Source organism: Topomyia yanbarensis, chromosome 1, assembly GCF_030247195.1.
Source record: "Topomyia yanbarensis strain Yona2022 chromosome 1, ASM3024719v1, whole genome shotgun sequence".
Classification (NCBI taxonomy): domain Eukaryota; kingdom Metazoa; phylum Arthropoda; class Insecta; order Diptera; family Culicidae; genus Topomyia; species Topomyia yanbarensis.
Genome location: NC_080670.1, coordinates 151,881,750 through 151,901,238, shown reverse-complemented (window position 1 = coordinate 151,901,238; position 19,489 = coordinate 151,881,750). Strand labels below are relative to the sequence as shown.

Genomic DNA, 19,489 nt, shown 5'->3' with positions numbered 1-19,489 from the left:
AGGTATAGTCGGGAACAAATGCATCAATTAGTTTTTTTTACATTTTAACGACATTCAATTAGCTAGAGATTACTGGGTAGGGAAAGTTATGAAATTTAGAGCCATAGTACTCAAGTGAGAGCAAGGATGTGAAGTAAACAGATCGGAAAACTAGAAGTGGCAGAGTCATTAGAACAGGCTTAATATCGTACGGGCTTAATCTTTGTCTTCTGTTAATGAGGGTCGAGCTTAGGCAGAATCAATTAGAATATAAAATTGTTTAAATCACCACTTTGAAATCAAGAATGATTGTGATTCTATACATCTATTAAATAGCGATTAGATAAGTCAAGGTGTCTTCACTTTGTTCCAACACTTTTTATTATTACTTGATGTAAGATAATTTATTATCAATATTTAGTATTACTTTTTTCCAAAAAAGTATGTATAACATGTATAACATGTAATGTATAATATAAAGAAACTCAAAGTACGTGGGAGCTTTTTACACCTTTTTGGTAATTTTATATCCTCTAAGTATTCCGAAATAAAAACACAAATCATAATCTCGAACGACAGTCGACAGCAATAAAACTATCGAGCAAATACGTTCGACTCGAGTCGCTTTCGAGTTCGATTGTTATGGTTCCATAATGCCAACACTTCTCGATAATCTAGTACATCTTCGAGTTAACTCGAACGAAAATTTACTTTCGAGCTCTGTTCGAAATACATAATGCGAAACAAGGTCGAGTCGATAGAATTTTGATCGAATCGAGATGCGTAATGTCACCCCTGAATTGCGGTCTGCCATCTTGGAAATCAAACTGGCGGAGGCTTTTTAGCTTTATTTTACTGTTGGTTTTAAGATCATTTAGTTTACCAAAAATATCCAAGTTGCATACTTCATTAAAATAAATTTTCACGGGATTGTCATTAAATTGAATTAATATCAGCTGATGATGATTTTGAAAAGTGGCAAGCATCAACGTTTGGTAGAGGTAAGAAGTGTGAAAACAATTTCATTTAATACGCAAGGAATCTTCATTACAATCAGAGTTAAAAATATTCAAATTCATTGAATGAAAATTGATCATATTCAGCCGCATTCATTTTCAATATTCAGTGACGCAACTGAAAACGTCAAATGAACAAACAGCAACGAATCAAACACATCAAAGTAGGCCCTGTCGATGATAATTATTATTTTATATGTTTTACCGGCATTTGAAAACATTTGCCTTGATAATTAGTGAATTGAATATTATTTTCGATATTCAGCTGAATGAATAACATGCATTTTTGAATGAATATTTTTTCTATTCGCCACAAGTCGCATGATGTTCATTTTCAGGCGCCAAAAAAGAGCATCGATTATTTTTAACTCTGATTAGAATACTGGCACCACCCTCACACCTGACAAAATTCAACCCGAATGCACAATCGAGGTTGAGCTCCGCGTTTCGTCCAATACTCGTGCTCCGGTAAACGAATACCAACACCAAACTAGAGTACTACAGTCGTGATTCGTTGGTTGGGCCACAGCCTATGTCCAGCTAAAGAATTTAATTCGCTAGTTGGACCAACTGACAAATGTCAAGAACTCTCCAAAGAAGACATTAATAGTGTGAAAGATTGTTACATAGATGGTCAAAGTCAATTTGACATGAGATTTTGACGTTTAGATGCTTTTTAGTTGGACAATGGTCCAACTAAAAAGCGGTCCAGTTAAAAAGTGTCCAACCAGCGAATCACGACTGTATTTAAGCAAAACTCGGTTTGTTTTTCGTGTCTCGGTTAAAACACAACCCGCAGTAAAACCAACATTGATAAACCGCACACGGTGTAAAAAATCGAAAACATGAGTGGAGATTTGATTAACCGCACCGGTATTCAACCTATTTTTCTCACCTCGGATGTCCAGTTTAAAAATAAATGGTGATAACTTTTGTCGTGACTAACGGCTTACCGTTTAATATAGATATATAGCTTCATATTTTCAAAATTTCGGAAGAAAAGTTGTGTGAGATTTGGAACGCTTATATATTTTGCTGTACTGCATGCATTTGATTAATTTTTTCACCATTTTGTCGAAAATATGTTCAGTAATGTTATATTGTATTTTGAAGTATATATGATATGCATTGATAAGGAAAAACTGTTTTGAAATATCTTTCGAAAACTACTCGGAAAAAGGTGAAAATTTTCTGCTCATCTCGGTCAGAGCCATCATCATGGTGCACCAACCGAACACTTAAATAATGAAAAGTGTTAAATATAGTTCCGCAACAGATTTGTTTCATTATCATTCGTGTTGAGCTGTTTAGAAAACATATGAAGCATCTCCTCAATGGGCTGTACAATATCATGAATGAAATTTTTGTGAGATGTACACGGCATGTGGATGAATCAGCTATCTAATTATTTTCATTTCGGATAACTAGAAAGTAGCATACACAACGAAAAACCACTGGATTTCAAAACACCGACCGAAGCGTGTTCGTGACTAGTCACCGCTATTTTCAGGCACCGTACCGCAAGTCTCTAACAGAAAGAATTGTGATTTTAGTCGGTTTCTATTATTCAACCTTATTGGATGGCTGGAAGCAAGATCGGGAGAAAAGGAGGTTATTAGAATGTAACCGGCTCTGTAGACAAACTGTAATAATTAGTTTGTACAGATCCGTGCTAGTAACGAGGGCCAATTGGAACAAAAATCGTCCACCCAGAAAACATTTTTTTTTTGTAAAATAAATTAGACTTTATCAGCGCTATCAAACCTCCAACCAAGAATTAAATTTGAACATCTTTTCCTCCAACAAATATTATTTTTATTTCCGACGGTCGAAACTAGCATGCACATGAAAAAAAAACTGATTCTAAACCATCAGACTAAATCATATTCCTCATTTGTTTCCGCTAATTACATGCACCGTACACAAACCTTGAATAGTTTTCTTTCGAAGCTCCACCTCCTTGACAATGGAAGTTAGCTGATTTTATTCGATGGCCAGCCTGACTTCGAACGTAAACTGAACCGAGTACAAAACCGGTGGTCGTATGCGATTGCGGCAGCATTCGTGTGTTACACCCGTACTGGCTACACAACACATACGATCGCTATGCCTGGATGCGGTAAAGGAAGAAAATTGGGGGGAAAACCAATTGGGGAAAACGCGCACACTTACACTTTCAACGTGTGATTACATTTGTACTAGCAAACCAGTGCCGCCGCCGCTGAGTATCAACATTTGAAGATAATTCAAGTCGGCAGAAGATAAGGGCGGCTGGGGTTTGTTTCGTAAGCCAACTTAGGCGCAGATTACTCTAAGTATGTAAAACAAAATTGCATCACATTAAAATAATGCATTTAATTTCCATTTTTGCAACAACTTTGCACTCCCTCACAGAAAAGTTTGTTTAACAAACGTCCTACGCTGATCCACTTTGTTCGACGTTTTGCTGAAAGTAGGGTAAGTTTTTTGTAGGGTTTTGACGTCTTACGCGCAAAACAAAATACATTACACGCAACGCAAAATACATTATGAATTTCTATTTTGATGGAAAGAAATGCATTTAATTTCGCTGATTTTTAAAAATGCATCACAAGTGATCTGCTTCTAAAATGCAACACACTTATTTTTTTCTGCCGAATCTCAGCTTTTTCATCTTTTGTCGAAATCTCAACAGCTGAGATCTCAACAACCAATATTTTTTTGCTGAGATATCAGTACAAGTGGCGTTTGATAAATCAAACTCGGAAAATATTTCGCCGAAAATTAGTAAACAAATCTCACTTCGCTGGGATATCAGTTTCTAAATTGGCTGACTACGCGGCTGTTGGGAAATTACCGAGTGGGAATGTTAAAAGATTGATTGGTAATGCCAATGACATAACCGGAGTTACGTGTCTACACTTCGGACCAGGGGTGCCAACCTTCCAGATTTATCTGGATTCTTCCAGATTTTCAAGCCTCATCCAGACATACAGATTTATGTTTGTCTGATCCAGATTTCAGGGAATTTGTACAGATTTATCCAGACATTTTGAAAAATATAAAATAAGTTTCAAGAACTCTTCCTTGATTCATAAGACACTTTTTGAGAAAGCTGGAAACACAACATACGACAGTTTTTTCGCTGAAAGTCAACAAATGTTCTGCCGAATTATATCAGCTAGAAGTTCTAGCAGTCCAAGATTTTGTAAACTCTGAGATTCAAATTTAATCAATGTGCTCTATGCTGAAAATCAAGCATTTGACATTTCCAGATTAGCAGTGCAATCACCAAATTTTTAGTAAGCCTTTATATTTACTAATATACAAACATGTTTCGTTAGTAAAATGTAACAAATATAGCTCATCGGTGAGGAATACACCATTTCCTAAAGAATTTAGGTCATCCAGACAATTCAAGACTTTTTAAAAAATTATTACAGATTTTTTGGAAAAACACTTGGCATCCCTGCTTCGGACTGCTATTGCAAATTTAACGATATTCAACGGAATGACGAACGAATGGAAAACTTTGAAATAATACTTTGGTAATGTTAGTGCTTCGGAAAATAACCACTGATGTTTACATTGGCGTTAATGTGCTAGATTCGGACATTGATTAATGCTGCTGACTTCTATCATCTATATGTTCAGGTTCATTTGAATGCGATTCTAACCTGATTGGTGTAGGTATAGCTCATCAACCGGCAATTAAAAATTAAACAATATATTAAAAATTAAACCAATCAATCAAGCATTGGTTCGTGATATAAAATATATCTTTGGCTTGCTATAATGGGAAATAGGAGATCAATGTATGTACTTTCAAGTATTTTTGTATTTAGTAAGTTCATCATTTCATATTTTTATACTTTGAAATGCCTATGTTAAAATCTTCCGAAACAATCATCGAAAATAAATTACGTGTAACGAAAACCTGTAATATAAACCTGTAATACTTGTATCCGGTGAAATAGTTACTACAACTAGCACTATTTACCGCCTTTTAGCGATGGTAATGAGTTTGATAATGAAAAAGCGTCAATGCAGGAAGTGGATGATATATTTCGTAATTTTCAGATGATTGCGCTGATAATGAGTTTGGTAATGAAAAAACGTCAGTGAAGAAAATGGAAGATATATTTCGTAATTTTCAGATGATAGGTCAAGACGTAATTGAGTTGATCCAGTGGTTTAATTTAAAGCTGTATTATACAACATATGGTAAAATAATACCGGGTGACGATCTACGCCTATAATAATCATGTCATGCTGACAGAAATAAGCAGCATACAACGATCTTTGAATTCAGCATATCACCTATCAACACAAACACTTTCAAAAATCAGTAGTTCTTTTCTGAACCATCACAACTATCATAAAAAATAATTCGAAAATTTCCCATTCAAGCGTGATTCCGTTGAATATCATTAGATTTGAAATAACATTTCGACGTGTACTCGTGACACCCGGTCATGTCACAGACATTATCCACCCATCTTATTTATTTATTAACGTGTTTCCATGGTTTTTGTAGGGACGATAACCATTGAGTTCTACAAGATGACGACACGAATGAACTCATAATGAATGAAGTTCATGTTTGACAATTCTCGGTGGTTTGTTTACTTTGTCAGATACGTGAGTGCGAGCGCAACGGTTGCTCATCTGTTACATTCAAACACACGTAACTTCCATGTAAACAAACCACCGAGAATTGTCAAAAGAAGTTCATCCGGCTCGTTTTGTGGGGTTATGTCGGTTGGTGTAAAACCTAATTCGAGTACATTTTAAGAATCAATTGGGTCAATATCGTGGCGGCCAAAAAAACGGGCTTCAATTCTCCGACAGATGTTATCAAAAACCTCAGAAAAAAATTGCGCTCTCAATATACCTTACCTTATGTAAAAAGAGCTTCTTTGTAAAAAAAAAGTTTCTATAAAAATAATTGTCAGGAAATAGGCCAGATTACCCTACAATACCATTAAAAATATCATGCTGGACAGTTTTTTGAAAAATGAAATGTAAACAGCCTAAAGTTTATTATCCCGCACCACATCAAAGTACTAATATTGGAGTTCTTTTTCAGACTATTTCATAGTAAGGCGAAGAAAATGTTTTCTTATTCATGATATTTTGTTCTTTCTCACAATTCTTCGTAACTTAGCTCAATTCAAAAGATGCTGCGTCCATATTAAGTGTATTGTTTCTATGAATGTTTTGTATTTAATAATGTGGAATCTGATTACCGTTCAACCACGGCCCCAATGCCGCACATGCAGTTTGCGATAAGCTGTCAATATATATGCTATATGCGAATATCATACCATTGTTGAACCGTCTTTTCTCATTTTTAGCAATAATAGATTTTATGCTACTGTAGCAAACACTTTACGGATTTAAAAATAAACAAAATTTGACCTAAATTTATTTTTAGATGACGTTCCATAATACCTATGATAATAATACACCAATAGTTGGGTAATATACATAATAATGCTTGTTTAAAAGAAATCACGTTTTGAATAATTATGCATAGTATTTCTGAATATCGATTACGTAAATAATTATGTTACTGTTGCGATTAAGTGTGTTTTATTTTTGATATATTCCAATATTTGCAAATAGACCTTTCCCATCTGACATAAAGCCTATGTTTTAAACTTTCATTCAAATTCCGCTAATTTCTGAACATTAGCGCACAATGGTACTTCCCATACATTTTAGCACTTTCATAATATTGAACATATAATAGAAACGCTCACCCGCGGTTTGCTGATAAAAGGCATGCGGACGGCAAATCGAATGCTTGCGAGCGTTTTTTAAACAAATATTAAAATTCTAGTACTATGAAACCACTCTCGCTGGATATTTTCAGAAATCAAAGGGTTTAAATATTTAACAAACAGGAAAGGTGTTTTCTAGTGAATATGACATAAGTTAGTATGAAACTAATCTCGTTCATTAAAAATAGAAAACATGTTTGAATGCGAATCAGTTACGGCTAATGTTTGTTCGAAAAATATTAAAGCAAAACTTATAAAAACGGAAACAATGGCACACTTAAATATACCTGTCTTAATATAAACATACAAAGCACTCTTCGCATCTTAAAATAAGAGAAATCATCACAATTATTTCGCGGAGTGTTGTCAGAGAAATAAATATTCAGCACACAGTTGTTACCTACAGTTTACAAGTTTATCGATTTTACCTTTCACGTTTTCTCTTTTTATACGAATTAGGAAATAATGTTGCCCAATTATTGAAATATTCTAAAGATAATTTGTGCGCCGATGGAGAGAGCTTTCACCAGCCAATATATGCGTTTGTTTTGTATAATTTTAGCCTATAAAACTACACGTCTATTTAGCAAAATACGCGTTACAAGCTTCAGTACTATGAACTACTATCATTTTTAACGTTACGATTGGTTTGAGCATCTTCATTTGACTAGCATCCAATCTCTTGATCGAGTTTTTTTATAGTAAAAGAACTCATACACGATTAATGAAAGAAATTAAAATTTAAATTACCAATTACGAGTCTTCACAAAGTGATCTTCTTGTTCTAGTCATCGCCATTACACATTACATTCAAATATTCGGTCGTGAAATGAACTGCGCTGCGAATATGAATGTATTCCCGTTAAAACTCGCTATCCTTGGTCTTCGATTGGCAGTTGGATTGATAAGACTTTGAAACTCCACATTGCTACTCCAATATCTGCTGCAACTAATCTTTTAAAAATGTCAGCTCAATTATTTTGCTCATATATTATCTATATTTTGTATGGTAACGCGATCGTTTGCGTATAAAGGTGTATATAAAATTTTATTAGGAAGTTTTCTAAATACGTGCCATATAATTTTACATTGTCCCGGATACAAAATGTTGTTGCTGTTTTCTTCGTGCCAGCTTTGTATCTTGCGTTTTGAGAATTACTGAAAAGTAAAAATGAGAACTGTTTCAGCAGTCCTTTCTAAAAGTGGATATTACAATTATTGTAAAAAAAACGGATGCTATCATAAATGTCATTATTGAATCGGTCCATCTAAATCTTCTATCATTTTTTATTTAAGAATCCAGATTAGTGTATTCCGAAATATATTTCAGCCAGAATCGATTTTGATTCACTCAAAATATAGATCATGTGAGCGAAACTGAAATATTTTCGGATATAAGTCACCACTGAACTGATTCACGATAAGGCTGAGCAAAACACTGGCTTCAAACGAAGAAGTTCAGCCTAAAGCGATTCTGGATCTGTTCACTCATCCCACTCTTTCTCATCCACTCCTTCCATGTCGTCCTGTTCAAGCTTACGATTTATCGACATACGTGCGCTGACCGAGTTTTTGATCTGAAAGCAAAAAGATAAACTAGTGGTTAAAATTCAATCTTTTGGTGTAAATACATTCGACCCATCATTTGTCGCCTGTTCAGGTATTTAGTGAATGACTTTAGGTAATGAATTATGTAATATAATATAGTATAAACGTATTCTAATGTGGGTGTAATTTTGATCGATTGCATCAGGTGTGGCATCCCGGATAGAATTCCGTCGGAATTCCGAATCAAATGAAACAGCCGATTACAATTCGGAATCGGTTGCATATTTTGAGCCAGAATTCTAACAGTAGTCAGCCGAAATTCCGGCTACCTTGACTGTGTGGAATTTATTCTACGATCATAGAACAAGTTTATTACAGTATCTATATCATTTGCTGTCAATTAATATTAAATATCAATATTTCTGAGAAAAAGGTATTTGATTTTTAGTGTTAAAATACATTGAAAGGTACTATAAAACACACGAACACAGAACATATTTTCATTTTCAAAAAAAATCGCTTATTCGCAACAATGAACAAATGCGTAGAAACAAAACACTTCTTTCCACTATCTTACCAGATATGATTGAGTGAAAATGGACAATGACGTTGAATCTACACTACACTCTCAAAGAATTATTCCCAATGTCCCAAATTTGTCCGCAATTTTTTAAACAATTAGCTGACACCCCCGTAAAAAAACACTACACACTCAATTCAGTTCGGTAATTTCCACACAGCTTAACAATCAGTAAAGGTTTTCAACTGATAGCTCAGCAAAGTGGCTTTTTGTTACTGATTTTCAGCGATATATTCTCCGAGTTTCAGCAAAACAAACGTCACTTCTACTGAGATCTCGGTAACAGCATTGTTATCTGAGTGCTCGTCTGTGTAAAACTCGGTAAAAGTTGCAAAAAAAGCTGGGATTTGGTAAAACAAAATTAAGTGCGTACTAAATTACTGTGGTATTAGGCAATCCATTAGACGTTTGTTTGACAATTCAGCGGTGGGTTCTGTCAACAAGTCTACACCTGCGAACAGAAAAATTCGTCCGACAAACAACTTTGTTAGTCCGATTCGTTTGATGTTGGATCGAATCAACGATATTGTCGGACGTCGCACCCCTCGGAATAACGTCAGAATAAATAAACAAGAAATAATCAGCTGATCAGAAACGTCTTATGGATTGCCTAATTTAACGGGACGTTCGGAAGCGATTTTACACTGAACACGTTTTTACGTAAAAAAATAGTAGCGTACTTTATTACGTGACGGTCTGGTTGAGAATGAAGCATACGTCGAGCAGAAAACTTGTTAGACCTTTTGTCTGAAAGGTTAGCGGATCCGCATGAACGCAGACTTGTCAAAGTGACAGCTAGACGCAGAGAAAGATTGAGGGGTAATACTCTGCTGAGGGATAGGACTGTGGGCAGGTTGCTACATGTACTAATACTTCAAAAAGGATCGTTTGATGAAAGAAAAAGTTTGAATGATTAAAAAGTAACATGGGACAATTATGCGTAACTAACTCAATCAAAAAGTATCCATTTTCATTAATAACAGTAGCAATACTGTTCGGAAGATTTCGGCAGGGGTGAAATGTGTGAAAAGAAGAACGTCGAATGAAAAATAAGAAGCCGATTTTCACGTCTTGTTTTACGCGGTACTTACACGTTCAATATTTTTGTCAATACTCTCTAGTATTGACAAAACTATGAAACGTGTAAGGGCCGCTTTAGGTTCGTAAGGGTTCGCACACCAAAAAAAATATGACAAATCTTAAGCTTTTTGTTATTCGGACGCCACCCTTAATATAGCTTTTTGTCATTTCGATTGTCCGTCGCCACCCTTTATGCAGCTTTCTACCATTTCGACGAGTTTGTATTCGTACCAATGGTAGGGATCCGCTAAAAGCAGTTCATTTTGAACGATGAACAAGATGAACCTGAAAGCGTTACCAAAACTGTCAAAACAAAACGAAATTGCATCGCGTCTCGTTTCGCTCCCGTTTTTTTTGTACTTTCACGCGTTTTTTTTTGCACTGCTTTGATAAGAAAGTGCTGATTACTGTGAAAAGAGGTTTCAAATTTCTACATTGTAGCAGAAACCTGAAACTACATCGAGCATGGCTGGCTTGGATGAAGAGTATGATCAGATGCAGCGCGACTACTGTGACCCGCTATTGAATCGTTACGATCGTGGACCCGGCGCTGATTTGGACGACCGGCAGCAACCGGGTGCATTAGCAGCCGCGGCAGCCAGAACTACTAGTTCCGTTGGTGGCGAAGGCAGTGGAATGGCTTTCAATTATCCACCAGCCGTACGGATTCATTTGAAAAACACGCAGGACTTGACAGCAGATGGTCTAATACAGCTCTGTCGTCCTTATGGAACCGTGGTCAGTGTACATAAGCCAAAGGATAACGCCAATTATGCGTTCGTGGAGTTTGCTAATCAAAGGTAGGTTCGATTGACTTTGAATTAAGTTCAATAATATTTGCCTATTTCAGTGAGGCGGGTTTGGCTATCCAGGAACTGAACCGTAAGTTGGGTTTTCAATTTTATCCTACCTTCGCTCACGAGAAAAAGTCGTTACCCATGGAAGCGGAAAGCTTTCCAGCACCTCCACCGCCATTCGAGTCGGCGCCGGGCGAACGGCTGATACCAAGACTAGAGAACAACGGGCAGGAGGATAACTGGGAAACCACACTGGCACAGCGTAGAATCAAAACGGGCTTTTCGATTCCGCTGAAAATTCGCTTCCCCGCGAAGCAAGATTTAGCGACTGCTAGTCACTATTCGGGAAAGTTGTCCGCACTGACCAGTGTGGATACCGATCAGATATTCAGCATTGTAACGTTGCTGAGAAGCGAAAGCGTTTCACATAAAACGTAAGTATCCTATAAACGCGGGACAAGGGCGCAAAAATCCAACGAAAAATGATAGGTTATACGTTAATGACTTCTGATTACAATGTAGGATAAGGCTATATCGCATACGTTTAGTAGCTAATTTTTAATTATGCATTTAATACTCCATCAATAGATTAAGATTAAGGCTATTTTTCTTTCTCAATTCAATAGGTTGGATGCCAACATCAAGGATCGCATCAACAGCTTAGTTCAGAGGGCTGCCGTTAAACAGGTTACATTGATTGAAAATTCCACTAATCGGCCGGTGTACGGTTACAGAGGTTTATCGGAGGAACAAAGGCTTCTGTTTCCGGAGACACGATGTGTTGCATGCGGTCAGCGAGGATTCTTTAAATGTACCATTTGCGAATCCCCATACTGTTCAGCACACTGTCAACGAGAGGACTACAAAAAGCACAAAGATGTTTGTCATTTGAAAGGCTGGAAGCAACGGTCTCCGTTACTGAACAAAACTAATAAAGGTTGCTTCGAAGAGCTGGATGGTCTATCCCAGGAAAAGTTTCCCAAAGGTTCTCACGTCTCTATCCTGTCCGTGCTCACCCCGGAACGTGTATTCGTTAGATCTTTGGAAAAGGAAAGTAATATCGCATATTTGCAAACACTGAGCGATGTAGCTAAAGCTGGACTCAGTGCAGAAAAGTTGTACGATGTTTCAGAAGCTGGTGACATATGTTTAGCTCTGTATCAACCTCTTAATATCTACGCTCGCGTTTTGATCACTAAGGTTTCTAAGAAGCAAGCCCACTGTGTTTTCATAGAATTCGGATTGGTTGAGCTTGTAAATATTGACGATTTGAAACAGCTCAAAGACGAAAAGCTTAAACTGAGAAAAGTTTGCGTACACAAAGTGCACCTGAAAGGAATAACCGAAGAGTATGGTCATATTGAAAAAGCAATGTCCTATCTGAACAGCCTCATAAACAAACCACTGGAAATGAAAGCCCAACTTGAAGGCAGCCGTAATCTAGTTGACGCTCAGCTTCGAACTGTCGAAGGCATTAGCGTCAACAAACAAATTAACCAGCTTATAATAATACCGGTGGTAAAAGTGGTCGAAAACATTGATTCCTTCATCGACTACAAAAAAATACCTCATAAAAAACTACCCCTAAGCACCAAAATGGACATTATGATCTTGAATCGTACCACCATCAAGCTAGATTTTCGTGTAACCCTTATCGCGTGTCAGGACCTTCCATATCTTCAAGACCTTCAACAGAAACTGCAAAGTTACGGTAAAAAAGTGGAACAGTTCACTGAACATTACACTCCTCGGCTAAACGAACTATGCCTGATACGAAACATGGGCACCTGGTATCGAGGTGTCTGTTTGGAATCGGTCGGTGACGGTCGGCCTTCCGTATTCCTGTGCGATTATGGCTGCTTGCTAATGGCAAAACTGGAGGATATTCGAAAAATACCACCCAGTTTGGCGGTGGAAGTACGTACTACCGATGCGAAGGTGTTCAGACTGGAGGAAGCTGAAAAGGCTGGGGTTAAAATTGATTCAGAATTCCTAGATATCTACCTGGAGGAAAACGAACCAATGACAGTGGAGATAAGTGAGGAAACTGAATTTAAAGAGTTTGGCGATACACTGTCGAAGGAAGACACAACGATGCTTTCGGTAATTAAGGTGCCGGATTTGATTGAGTTTATCGATGACCGGCTCATTATAAATCATAATAAAACTCAATCTATATTCTGATGGAAAATAACCAACCTCCTGGCAAGGCTATGGCGATGTACAGGCTTTTAAGTAGTCAACATCAGAGATACCAGAAATATTTTTCAAATGTTTTCACATTTTATAAAAAAAATGTCTTCCTTTGTCTTCAACGACCAGGATTCTGAATCGGTTATAGATTGTCAGAAATCCAAAAAAATACCTTCAAAATGAAAAATTGTCACATTTGAAATGTCTTCAAAATGTCTGCAAATCTGGCAACGCTGGCCAACACATTAACCTTTCTATTCCTGTTAAAAAAGAAATGGTGCCAAATTATTTCGTGAGGAAATCAAAAAAAAAAGCGCTGCAAAAACCGTTTGAGGATTGTTTTGATTTTTACAAAAGGCGATCTTGGCCAGGAAAAATGGCCGCCTGACAGGACCCTGAAAATGACGAATTAATAGAATTTATACTTTTGTTTGTAATTTCATTTTTAGTATTAATTTAAGATATACGTAATTTAAATATTCTTGAAATAAATCCTTTTTTAATGTATGTTCTAAGTACACATCCAATGAAATCGCCGACTGTACAACACAAAGCGCATATTTGCCTCTGATATAAAGAACCACTCTTAAAATCGTCTTTATAACTTTATATTTCATTCGAGTTGATTCAGTTCGTCGAGATCGGAGAATATCTATGTGGATGCATGTGTGTGGTTTTTAGAGCATAAAAAATGTACAAAAACCCACAACTCAGTGAACGCATTTGGATAGCCACCCAACCCGCTAAAACACTCTTGCACGGAACCTGATTCCTCCCCGGCACTACCTTACGGCATTACTTCGGGGAGAGTTTTTTTATGTGTACAGCGCACAACTACTCCAATCCAAATACTTAGATGTTATTTCTATCAGCAGCGTTACAGGACACCTCCTCGACACAGTACCAGTTTTCGACCATCCACACCACGTGGCAAATTCCGTATGGCAGTAGGAAAGTCTGATTTACTGAGCCCTTCGACTCCCTTGTGCCATTTAGTACCACTTCCTCGTTGAGTCCCCGCCTTCTTCGCGAACTACTCGCTCTAGTCCCCGGCGATGGACCTAGCATACTCCGACGAAGAGTTCTCTCGAAATCAAGCCGTAGGTTGGCTTCGGCGGAGAGTCTCTCGATTGTGATTGCTCTCCTGAAACCGTTGCTCGCTGCTCATCACGCCATTCCCGCTGTAAGTCAATCATGATCTGCATTACCACTCCGTCGACCGCTTTCCACGTGTTTACGTCGCTTGTCATTCTGTAGATGACATTACCCGTATTGATGTCTGATCCGCCCGTTTCAAGCATCTCCCTGCGCGTCGCTTCGAACCTCGGACATTCGAAGATCACATGCTCCGGTGTCTCCTCAACGTTCTCACACTCCGGGCACAATGGTGACGTTGCATGCCCGAATCGATGAAGATACATCCTGTAGCATCCGTGGCCCGACAGGAGCTTTGTCAGGTCTCCGTGCTCCTTCGAAACGATTCTCACCATGTTCCTCACATTCCTAATGTTTCTTCAATTGTAGCATCGATAGCCTCCGCCAGGGTGATGCCGATGGGGATCATCCCGGCGCTAACGCATACTGCCTCCGATGATACTGTTCTGTACGCGCTCGCGACTCGTACTCGACTCGTCAGCCGGAACGTCCTGTTCAGCTTTTCGCGGTTCCGCATGGTTTTCAGCCCCGCACCCCAGGCGGAAACCCCATATCGCATCTCAGGCCGCCGATGTTTAGCATGATTCTCGTTATTGCGTTCATTGCCTTCGCCGATTTTTCGCAAGCGTTGTCGACGTGGTTGTTGAAGCTCAACCGGTCGTCGATAGTCACTCTCAATTGCTTCAGTTCACGCTTTGATGCAATCACGTGCTCTCCGACGACGATCTGCGACCGCTGAACCGCTTTGCAGTTGCTGACCAACAACACCTCTGTCTTGTGGTGAGCTACCTGCAGCTTGACTCCGTTCATCCAGTTCTCGATAGCCGCTGTATCAAGACCCCATCGTACATCCTGTACCAAAGAGTTGGACCGAAAATGCAGCCCTGAGGAACACCCGCTGTCACTCACACTGACTTCTGCCATTGGTTTGACTCGTGCAGCAGCGCTCGGCTCTGGAAATAGCTCTTCAAGATCCCGCCTTAGTAGTCGGAGGCCCTTATTCTTTGCAGCGCTGCAGCGTTGGCTCCCCAACTGGCGCTGTTAAATGCATTCTTCACATCTATTGTGACCACAGCGCAGAATCGATCTCGTTGTCGCCTCCGTTTAGATGCCTTCTCCGCACTCTCAGGCACTGTTCGAATTGCATCCACTGCCGATGCTCCTTTGCGGAATCTAAACTGTATCTTGAACAGTCCGCGCTCGCCCTCCGTGGATTTTGTCGCCTGTTAGAAATGATTCTTTCCAGGAGTTTTCCGAGTGTATTAACCCGTCAGTCCCTCGTAAGATGACTCGCCTCCCCGCATTTCCAACACATCCTAGATCTATCCGGGCCTTTACAAGCTCCTGCCAAATGTCCAAAACGCAAACGCTTGAAGCATGTCTCCACTTGTTAATTCACTCGGGGAGCGACTTTCAGTGGGCATCTCGAGCATCTAACCGTAACTTTCTCTACCTCCAGCGCATTGTCAGCAACGGTTGCCGGCAGAGGTTGAAATATGCACTTATTTCAACGACAAGCAGTTTATCGCAATCCTTTTCATCCTCAATAGGTAACCTAACATTTCGTTGTTTAAAAAATTGCGAAAAGTTGCTGACCATACAGTATGGAAGCACGATAATTTCGCGGCTTCGAATCACGTGATAAAATAGGTGTAGTGAAAATAATTAATTTATTATATAATAGTAATTATTTTTCACAATTTCTACAGTGTTCTAATTCTAAGAATAGATACTGATACTCATGCTTTATGTGTTTTTATACGGAATCATTGGTAGTTCTACTAATTAGTTTTGGGCGAGAAAATATTATCTTATCTCACAGCTGCTTCAATGTACCTCAGCCCGTCTTCCGTCGTGATCTCAACCAGGTCCTTGCACACAATCACCGTCTTCGGGTGTGGTGATAATCTCTTGCATAGTCGAGCTGTTAATCCTCCTTCAACTCCAAGAGCTTGGCTCTTATCAAGTTTTCCCCAAATCCCTCAGCTCCGGATACTCTCTAACCTTCCTGAGGAGCGTTACATACGTCGTCGCTTCATTGGCTTTGGTGGATATGGGTTCTCCCTTTTCTCTCTTCCTTCAGCATTTGCATTTTGCCGTGTTTCTCCTTCCGACCTACAATGGTGCTCCAGCATTCTCCCAGTTGAGAGGCGTCCTTTCTTTCGGCAGTAAGAGCGGCCTCTTGCGTTTGCCTCTTGGGCCGGCCTTGCCTTCCGGCTGTGGCGTTTTCTCTCTTCCTAAATAGAAAGACGTACACCCGTTGTTGGTTAGACAGTGAATGTTTTATTCAATTACCTTGTCTACAATTCTTCCTACTGGAGGCGCTTGGAGTCAGTTATGTATATCTATTATGTAAAGAATGGTCAATGCAACGTAAGAGAGAATAACCTGAAAGAATGGGAGAGAATTCGGAGAAGGCAGTTTGCGCGGAATGCGCTTGGGAACTAAGAGTTGGAATATGAGCAGGACACGTTTTTGTCATGTCAGAATTCTTGAGACCTTTGGGTCTTTACCCCGCTTGCGCGTGCATTTGCATTTGACGCGTAAGCAGTTCAATATTGTGGGAATGAATTATTTTCTCACAGCGTGGTTCAGCTAGTGAGGTCTTTCAGGATGTATGGTTGCTGTGGGTTCGGGAATATGTGCTGTGCATATATCACACCATCCCCCTAAAGGAATTTGTTCGTAGAACAAAGAATGTTCATAACTTAACTCCAGGTGCCTCTCACAAAATTTATTATGTCTCGGTTAGTTGGGTACAGAGTTTAACCTTTGGTTTGTTGAAAGTTCTATTGTAGCATTATAATTTATTTGTCGTTCGATCACTGTTATCTGTAACGAATTTAAGGCTTAAGGTTTTCACTGTATTTTTACAAGTCGTCTGATGCTCCATCCCCCTTAAAGGAAAATTTTAGCTTTTAAATTTTAAAAGTCGGGATTTATGTACTTCGGAACATTTGTTTTGACTATTGATAATTGTGGCATTTGATATGGTTGTACTTATAACTTTATATGGACCTGAATTAACCGGATCAAGTTTAGTTCTATTCTCTTGTGCCAAATATACTATATCATTTATCTTTATATCAGTTGATTGAACATTTTTGTTTAAATTGCGAGTTCTGTTTTCTTTTACTTTTTTGATTGCATCTAATACTTGTGCATGCGCTACTTGTAATCGATAATTCATTTCATTTTTATAGGATTCATAGTTATATAATGGAGCTATTTCTGTCGATATTGATTCAAAAATATTGGCTTTACGGGCGAAAACTAGTTCGAATGGCGTGTAATTGTGATCAAGATTAGGAGTCGCATTATATCAAAAACTGTAGTAAGGTATCCAGTTATCCCAATCATTAGTCCTATCGTTGCAGAAGTTTCGTAGGTATTCGTTCAAACACCTATGATTCCTCTCTAACGCTCCTATTGTTTGTGGATGGTAGGCGGCTGAGCAAGTATGTGTTATTTTTAGCATGTTGCAAACTTCATCAAAGATCGCTTTGAATTCTGTGCCTTGATCTGTTTTAATTTTAGATATCGGTCCAAATATTAATATACATTGTTCAACTAAAGCTTTTGCCATAGATGTTGCTGCTTTGTCTGGAACGGGTGCTAGTATGATAAATTTAGTAAAGTCGCATTGCATTGATACTGCGTAGCGATTTCCATTTACTGAAAGTGGAAATGGTCCGATAGTATCAAACGATACTACTTCGAATGGTTTTGTTGGTGTTGTTGTTATTACAGTATGTGTTTTTATTTGTGGAAAGTGTTTGTTCCTTTTACAGAGTTCACAAGTTCCAACATAGTTTATTATTGATTGTTTCATGTTTTGCCAGTAAAAAATTGGTCTTAATTTTTTATAAAGTCGATTTATTCCTAAATGTCCCCCTAGGGGAGTGTTATGGTACTGATAAAGAATCTGATTTATTTCACTACCAGTTTCAATAGTTTTAGGCTTTTCGAATAATAATATGGCAACATTCCTAAGAATTTTGTTACCTATTTCCTTAAATAACTTTACGTCGACGTATTTAAAAATCACATCATTTGTTGCAATAGCGAAATGTTTGCCATTTTTTTGAGCTAAATCTAATAGCATTTCTTGCATTTCGCCTCGTGGGACGATTTTTAGGGATCCCTTTATCGATAATTTTAAATGCTCTTTTTAGCATGGGCATTAAATTTAAATCGAGATCTAGCGCTAGAGCTAGACTCTTTGAATATTTTTTGTTGAATAATAGTAGATTAATTGTATTTGTTATTTGATTAAATGAGAAGCTTAGCTTAGGTAAATCAAAGGTTTCTAAACTATTCATGGCGTCATACACACGAAATTGATCAGATTTCGGTGGAGCGGGTTGAACGATTTGTGGGGTCATTTTGTTTTTGGTCATTGACCTGGTAATTATGTACATATTTTTTAGCTCATGTATATCAAGGTTCACTCTTGAAAGTGCATCCGATACAACGTTGCTCTTTCCTTTTATAAATTGTACTGTGAAGTCATACTCTTCCAAGTCTAATCGCATTTGCGTAAGCTTGGATGATGGATCCTTCATAGTAAATAAATAAACGAGCGGTCTATGGTCGGTTTTTATGATAAATTTTCTCCCATACACATATGGTCGAAAGTATTTAATTGCCCAATGGATTGCGGCTAGTTCACGCTCGATTGTTGATTTGTTCGCTTCACCCTTTGTGAACGTTCGGCTCGCAAACGCCACAGGTAAGTCGACATCATCATACTCTTGAGCTAATACTGCTCCGCAAGCCAATTTGGAGGCATCAGTCGTAATAATGAATTCTCTCTTAAAATTTGGGAATTTTAGGATTCGAGGTAACAGTAGTTGTCGTTTGAGTGTGAGAAATGCTTCTTGACACTTTTCGTTCCAGATAAATTTTGTATCTTTCCTGGTAAGTTGATTAAGCGGATGTGAAATTTCTGCGAAATTTGGAATGAAACGCCTGTAGTAGTTGCAAAATGCAACGAACCTTCGCGTTTCGTCAGCATTTTTCGGAAATGGATAGTTTTTTATAACTGAGTACTTTGCCTTATCAGGTTGTACTCCTTCGTGTGAGACATGATGTCCGAGAAATGTTACTTCCGTTTTGAAGAAACAACATTTCTTCGGGTTTAGCTTTAAATTGCAATTTCTCATGCGCTCAAAAACATTTGATAGGTTCTTCAGATGGTGGCTAAGTGAACATCCGATGACTATTACGTCATCTACGTATAGGAATGCGCATTCAGGTGGTAGGCCACTAAGCGCCAGCGTCATCATTCGCTGAAAACTATTAGGGCTAATGTTTAACCCGAACGGTAGTCTATTGAATTCAAAGTGACCATTACCTGCGGTAAATGCAGTAAAT

At 38.3% G+C, this 19,489-nt stretch overlaps 2 protein-coding genes across 5 annotated transcripts in view; one reads left to right on the top strand and one right to left on the bottom strand.

The window, feature by feature from the left end:
• Positions 1-6,089: 6,089 nt before the first annotated feature.
• The window catches only part of LOC131677646 (coronin-7), a 59,806-nt gene continuing 46,406 nt past the window's right edge, over positions 6,090-19,489 (bottom strand). For all 4 annotated transcript variants that reach the window (XM_058957548.1, XM_058957565.1, XM_058957574.1 and 1 more), the window contains one exon: positions 6,090-8,337. In XM_058957548.1, coding sequence (XP_058813531.1) covers positions 8,245-8,337 — 93 coding nt within the window. In that variant the 3' untranslated portion in view covers positions 6,090-8,244. The remainder of the gene's footprint in view (positions 8,338-19,489) is intronic.
• Positions 10,285-13,465, top strand: LOC131677665 (tudor domain-containing protein 1). The gene is made up of 3 exons (XM_058957588.1): positions 10,285-10,768; positions 10,819-11,199; positions 11,392-13,465. Exons 1-3 carry the CDS (start codon positions 10,434-10,436, stop codon positions 12,947-12,949), a joined length of 2,274 nt encoding a protein of 757 aa, XP_058813571.1. The 5' UTR covers positions 10,285-10,433; the 3' UTR covers positions 12,950-13,465.

Excerpts from the sequence above, each read along its gene's own strand:
- LOC131677665 (XM_058957588.1), top strand. The coding sequence starts at position 10,434 with ATGGCTGGCTTGGATGAAGAGTATGATCAGATGCAGCGCGACTACTGT. Across the intron at positions 10,769-10,818 it reads GTGGAGTTTGCTAATCAAAG|TGAGGCGGGTTTGGCTATCC; the intron begins GTAGGTTCGATT and ends TGCCTATTTCAG. Across the intron at positions 11,200-11,391 it reads GAAAGCGTTTCACATAAAAC|GTTGGATGCCAACATCAAGG; the intron begins GTAAGTATCCTA and ends TCAATTCAATAG.